Below are 6,854 nucleotides of genomic sequence, written 5' to 3'. Positions count from 1 at the left end.
CACAGTTCACCATGATTGACTGTTTTCTTGTCTGTAAAATGTTATATATAACTTTTACATATAATAGAAAATCACAGAGCACCTGTTAGGTAATTATCCAGAGCCTACTGACTTTTCTCTATTAAATTTTATTTAAACTGTTTATTTATTAAAACCGCCTTGTCCCCTTTTGCTTTCCATGTTCCCCCAATAACTTGAGTAATAATCACCTAAATTTATTCCTAATTAGCTTATATTTCACCAGTTCCCTGTGCATCTCTATTTAGTCACTATCACTCTTTTATCGTCTCTTTTTACTCTGTTCAGCTGTTCTACATTCATGTCCTGTAGCTAATTTAGCCATTAAAGTCATTTAAAAAATTATTTGTTCAGGAGCAGCAGGCAGGAACACTGACATCCATCAGTTTGTCATTTTTCTTTCTCTGTGGTCTATTTTTATCACTTCATCATGCACATTGAAACTGATTTATTTACTTTATTGCCTTTCCCTATTGTCTTATGTCATTAAAATGCTTGCTTTTTAAAGGTTTTACTTGTTTTCTTGTCCTGTCGGTGGCAGTCCCAACAGAAGTCAGGTGAGTTTTTAGTTAAACCAAGTTACTCAGTGAGACGTTTCCTTTTACATTCAAAGCAAAGCAAGTTTATTTGTACAGCACAATTCAACAACATGGTGATTCAAATGGCTTTACAAAGACATTAAAAACACAAGAATATATGAAGCATAATTTAAAATAATAAAATAAACATAAACTAAGCAAGTCCAGTAAGTCCATACTGCTGGGACATTACATGCTACCACACGGCTAGCTTTAATAGATGAAAGTGAGCCATAACAAGCTAATCATTTAACCTTACAAAAGTTAATTGTAAGGACGGTTTGCAGTGAGAAATATAGAGGCTAATGAGGACCACCATGTCTGGTCTTTAATAAATGCTAGCTTGCTGGTTGAGATTAATATTCCCCTCCAAAAATGTATTAAATTATTGTCCTGGTTACACTTATTTAATCAACTGTCAAACATGACTTGATCATCACTTAAATCAACGTTAACATAATAATTTAATATTTAGTTTTCACCCTCAGTAATCCGATCGCTGCTGTCTGTTTCGGAGTCTAGCAGCGCGGGGTTTGTTTGGCTCTATGACCCACGTGACTGCTCTTACAGCGAAGTCAACGGTTGTCGCAACTCTGAGTATATCGACAGCTCTGCTTGGGCCTAATAAACGCTTGCATTTCCATAGACCTTCGCACCGCCGTCAGTGCTCGGGCCTAATTAATACAATAGTCCAATAGGTGCACTATTCTGACAACAGTTTCTCACAAGCGAGAGAAAAAAAGAAAAGAAAAAAGAGAGGCGTTCAGGGAACACACCGGAATGGGAGAACACCCCCCCCCCCCCCTTTTTTTTTTAAACAGCAACAAATTTCTTTTCGTTTTTGACATAAAAAAGTGGTCAGGGGTGAATAAATAAATAATGTTTTTTTTTTTTTTTTTTACCATTACGCATTTTTGTTAGCATCTTTCTTAAAGAAATAAGTGAGCTACGTGGTAATCTCGAAGAATTTTAAATAAAATCGTCCAGAATGTGTAAAAAGTTAGAGCTGGCCAAGGCGAACTAAAGACCACCGTAAGAACGATTTAAATGAGATTTTTTTGTATTGTAAATTTTTTTAAAAAGCCCCCACAAAACAACCAATCCCTGCATTTTTGATAATCTTCTTTAATTTCATAATTGAAAACAACGCGTTGACCAGTCGTTTTCAATCCGTGTTTTACGAGCAGCACTTGAACATCATCTGTAAATCGTGGGTAGGCATTGGTCACCTGACTCAAACTCCGAGTCACGTGACTGATATTCCATCCTCGCCATTTTGCAATGTGGGAGAGAGAGAGGCCACTTTTTATGGCAAACGAATAAAACAAAGCAGTTTTATTTCTTGAGGACAAAGAGCGCCGAGCCTTTACGTGTCAGTGAGTATATTTTATTTTACGTACAGTCACGCACTCCTCAGTCACTTATTAACCGTAAAGACAGTTAAAACGTCCTTGTACATTGATGTGTGTAACTCCTAGCACTGTGTGAGACTCGTGGATGTGTGTGCCTGAATAGCAGGCAGCAAGCTGTGAAGCTAACAGTGAAGCTAACAGTCCCTATTTCTCTTTACTTTTTATCTCTTCCACTTTTTTTTGGATAAAATCCTCGTTTGTGTCTGAACTGCTTTAGTTTGCCATCTTATGTTTGCCATCTAATTAGGTAAAGTTGTTATTGGAGAGTTTGGAGGTTGTTTTAAACTTTTATTTCATAGTGGAAAGAGTGGATGAAATATTTTTAGATCCTGACATAACAGGTGCTCTCCTGAGAGGGTTCAAAGCACATGCTGGTGTTTGCAGAGATACTGAACTGATTACAGTCAGGATTCAAGATAAGAAAATGTCTCATGTGTCAGAAAATTCAGTAAAGTAGCTTTAAGTGCTTGACTATTAGTTGTTTATTTGGCAGATTTGCATGCAGTAATTGGTCAGATGTCTCAAAGTTGTACTAAATTATACCTGAAAAGTCAAACCCTGGAAAATTTCCAGTTACTTAAAATAATATCCTTCCCCAAATATTCATCTGATATTTAGATCTCATACAGAAGCAGAAGTGTGATAAAGAGGAAGGAGAGCTGTGGTCAAAAAAGGAGAAAGAGGAAAGTGTTGGATTAGTGAAGATGAAAGGAGTTTAACCACATGAGATGGGACCATATCCGTTTAGACAGACTTGTAAACAGATGCACATGCTTTATCTGTTTACAAGCCTGTGTATTGACCACCAGGGCTGCAGGGCTTATCATGAATGGATTAAGCTGTTCCTGATCTCATGGTGGTCGTTTGGCTCCATTTATAGTGAAAGACCACATCATTTATTAGGCCTCTGGGTGATGTAGAGAATCAGTAATGTGTTTTATTTAGCACAGTCATTTATTTGTTTTAAAAAATCAAACATTTAAAGGGAAATTAAACTTTTAAGGAAACCTGGTTATTCATTCATTTACTTGCTTTTATTTGTATTTGTTTCTTTTTTCTTGTGTCTTGTTTTGAAAACATTTCTCTCAGAAAAGGCCATAGGACCTCTAACTGGACTTGAGATGCTTCTTTCTGGAAACTACATATAAAATTAGTTTTGAAAATATTTTTTCAAACTGAGTAGAGAATTGTGAACACAGGAAAAACATCTAGCTAGCTTGGACATGCAGCTTTCTTTTAGCAGAATAGCTGCTGTTTGACACATAAATGATGCTGGAACAGTAGGAATAATAAACAAGAAATGACATACAGTTTTTCTACAGGCTATTGCACACAGATGAAAAAATGTCATCGAAATCACGCTGAGTTGATCACATTTGAACGGCGAAAATATCGTTAAAAAAAATAATTGAGTTTTTGTGCATTTAATTCGTCATGTTACTGTAAGAGGCAACCAGAGTTGCACACAGCTCTTAAAATGCAAATGACATGAGGTTTAGTTTCAGTGTTACATTGGATACACATTTAATCTAAACTACTAAACGTTTGCAAAGCTGCTGGTTATCCAGGGGGGGAAACATTGGACGGATTTCCTTTTTTACGTCGTGATTTACAGGCTGGTCCTACACAATGACATCTTGGTAATTTTTTTCACTAACCAAAAAAAGCCCACATAGATGACTTAATGTCTTTGTTTGGAGGGAATAACCCCTCCTCTGCTGTGCTTTCCCACTCAAACATACCTCTTCTGCAACTTGCTCAGAATCGGTAACATGCTGATGTAACTTTGTCTTCGTTCTGTGCATGAGTTGCTAAAGTAATCTTTTCTGAAAAATATTTAGGAATATCTACAATTATTTAATCGTGACATTTAGTATCGTGATTTAATTGTGAAGTAATCATGACATCCCTGTTGATATTACATTTGTGTTTGTGTTACACTCACTTCTTTCTTTGTTTCCTGTTGGTTGCCAGGTCATGGATGAGAACAGCAATGTAGCTGTCCTCATCACAGACTCCTCCACTGCTTCCTCCTCCTCCACAGCCTTGGCAGTGGGGTCCTGCTCTCAAACCAAGACCCAGCAGGCTGTAAATCCCCACATCCCCAGGATTATTCAGCAAAAACAAGCTGATGATTCTCTCATCCAGGTCATTCAGAAGCTCAGTAAGATCGTGGAGAGGCAGCCTCAGCGACAGAAAAGAGGACTCCACCTGCCGGCCACTGCTGAGGATGGGTCGAGTTGCAGAGGCTCCCCGTCCAAGAAAATCAAGAAGAACTGTAACGAGGACTCCAGCAAGGTTGACGGCAGTCTGTCTTCACCTCCGTCAGGTGATGATAACAACAACGACATCACCTCTGCAGTAACGGGGGCGGCTGGTAATTCCGGCCGAAGCGACAGCAAGCGGACGGTGACATGCTATCAGTGCAGCCTGTGCCCCTACCTCTCCCAGACGCTGCCCCAGCTGAAGGAACACCTGAAGCAACACAATGAGCAGCACAGCGACCTCATTCTCATGTGCTCCGAGTGTCACTTCACCTCCAGAGACCAGGCACAGTTGGAGGCACATGTCAGGCTGCACTTTGACGAAGGAGGCGACGTGAAGAGGAGTTTAGATCCATGCACTGAAGGGAAGACGGAGGGCTTACGAAAGCAGGATGGGGACAGAATGGGGGAAGATATGGTCACAAGTTCAGTGGATGGCTCCAAAGAGCTACCACAGAAGAAGAAATGGTACAGCTACGAGGAATATGGTTTATACCGCTGCTTGATCTGCAGTTATGTGTGCAGCCAGCAGCGGATGCTAAAAACCCACGCATGGAAGCACGCCGGCCTGGTCGACTGCTCTTATCCCATCTTTGAGGATGAAGAAGGAGGTTCCACGAGGAAGGAGATACAAGCCGCTGTTAACAGTGCAACACCCAGAGAGGATTTAGTTGTTTTTTCGTCAGCTCTTCAAGACAAAAACCCGCAGAAGCTCCCAGCTGCCTTCAAACTCCAGCTCTGCATGCCTGTGGGCGTTGAGAGCAAACAAGACGCACTGAATCTTACCATCGCTAATCCCAAAAAAAGTCCAAAAAAAGAGGAGGAAGAGGAGGAAAATGGATACCCCATCAAAGATGTGAGCTCCGTGGAGCCTGTGGTGGAGGTGCACGTGACAACCGAGACAGACGGTGAGGTGGAGATGGACGGTCACCATGATGGTACGTCTGTAAAGGACAGCCTCCTGTCATCGGCTCAGAAGATCATTAACAGCAGCCCCAACAGCGCCGGCCACATCAACGTGATCGTAGAGAGACTTCCTTCTGCTGAGGACTCAGTCATGGCAACCAAGCCGCTTCTTCTCAGCCCAGATGTCCACAACAACAAGAGATTACTGGATGCTCAGGGGGAAGACCAGGACCACGTAGGGGGTTTGAAAGAGGATCTTAGTTGCAGTCCAGAACTTAGCGACAGTCGGTCAGTAACAGGTGACGTGAAACCCTCTGTTAGTAAAAGTAACGACTCTTCAAGTGATGAAAACATCCCGCCGGCCGGACGTAAGAGGACACACTCTGAGTCTCTCCGACTGCACTCACTGGCTGCAGAGGTCCTCGTGGCGATGCCCATGAGGACGCCAGAGCTGCCCACCTCCAGCGCCAAGGTAAGTCTGAAGACCGTTTCAACACAGAACCCACAAATGGAGCAGAATCTCTTTGAGGTGAATAAAACTGAACAGAAGGCTTCTGACAAAGACACCTCAGCAGCTCTGTTAGACTTGGAGCTTCGCAGCAAGAGCAGAGAGGAGGATCTGAGCATCGGGGAAGGAGACGAGGAAAGCCCCGCCGCTAAAGCCGGCATCAGCCTTTCACTCCTTACCGTCATTGAAAGACTCAGAGAGCGCTCAGACCAGAACACCTCAGATGAAGACATCTTGAAAGAGCTTCAAGATAACGCACAGCTGCAAAACGGAGCCATAGCCGGCATGGTCACGGAGAACGGTGCTGAGGGTTATGTGTGCAGCATACCCAGTATGGGTGGCTTGGTTGGCTCACCGGATGGGGGTTTGGTGGATTACATCCCCGGCAGCGAGAGGCCGTACCGATGCCGCCTGTGTCGCTATAGCAGCGGCAATAAAGGCTACATTAAACAGCATCTGCGAGTGCACAAGCAGAGGCAGCCGTATCAGTGTCCCATCTGTGAGCACAAAGCCTCAGACAGTAAGGACCTAGAAAATCACATGATCCACCACTGCAAGACCAGGATGTACCAGTGCAAGCAGTGTCCAGATGCCTTTCACTACAAGGTGAGGAGAGTCTAGATTACTGATAGTATGTCACAATGTTCAATATTTAAAACTATTGTCAAAGGTGGAAGCAGCCTGCCCGTTTTTTATCAGTTTAAAGCAGAAATTCAGGCTATACTGAGGAACAAAGATACGGAGGTTTAGATATTTAGACGACGTAAAACTTAAAAACAGCTCAACCTAAATCACACAAGGGGGAAAGTGTTGAGCTACTGCAGGCTGAAAGAGCTGCTTTTAGCAGGGAAACAACATGCAGAGAACCAGGTTTGGGGGAAAAATTAGGTTTCTGACTTTTAGTGGAATTTTTAGCTTTTCATTTTCCTGATATTTTCCAGACAAGATATTTTAGAAAAATGATAAAGTACGTACATGTTCTAGACAACTCACAAAAACTTAGGGATATTTGACTTTCTGTAAGATGTCAGAATGGACCTAAAATCCATTTAAACTTTTATAGGTGAACTTAATTTGAGCCGTTCTAAACTTAAATGCACATGTACAACTTTTCATAAGTTAATAAGCTGATCACAAAAACGTAACGTTCTGGTTCCTGTGGCTTGTA

At 41.9% G+C, this 6,854-nt stretch overlaps 1 protein-coding gene across 2 annotated transcripts in view; it reads left to right on the top strand.

The window, feature by feature from the left end:
- Window positions 1-1,826: 1,826 nt before the first annotated feature.
- Window positions 1,827-6,854, top strand: part of znf507 (zinc finger protein 507) — a 28,407-nt gene continuing 23,379 nt past the window's right edge. Inside the window, exons 1-2 of one of the 2 annotated variants that reach the window (XM_041986494.1) lie at window positions 1,827-1,972; window positions 3,983-6,292. In XM_041986494.1, the coding sequence (XP_041842428.1) occupies window positions 3,986-6,292 (2,307 nt within the window). In that variant the 5' untranslated portion in view covers window positions 1,827-1,972; window positions 3,983-3,985. The remainder of the gene's footprint in view (window positions 1,973-3,982; window positions 6,293-6,854) is intronic. The other variant, XM_041986502.1, reaches the window with a different exon arrangement.

This window comes from Melanotaenia boesemani, chromosome 1, assembly GCF_017639745.1.
Source record: "Melanotaenia boesemani isolate fMelBoe1 chromosome 1, fMelBoe1.pri, whole genome shotgun sequence".
In the NCBI taxonomy this organism is placed as follows: Eukaryota; Metazoa; Chordata; class Actinopteri; order Atheriniformes; family Melanotaeniidae; genus Melanotaenia; species Melanotaenia boesemani.
This window is presented reverse-complemented; position numbering and strand designations above follow the sequence as displayed.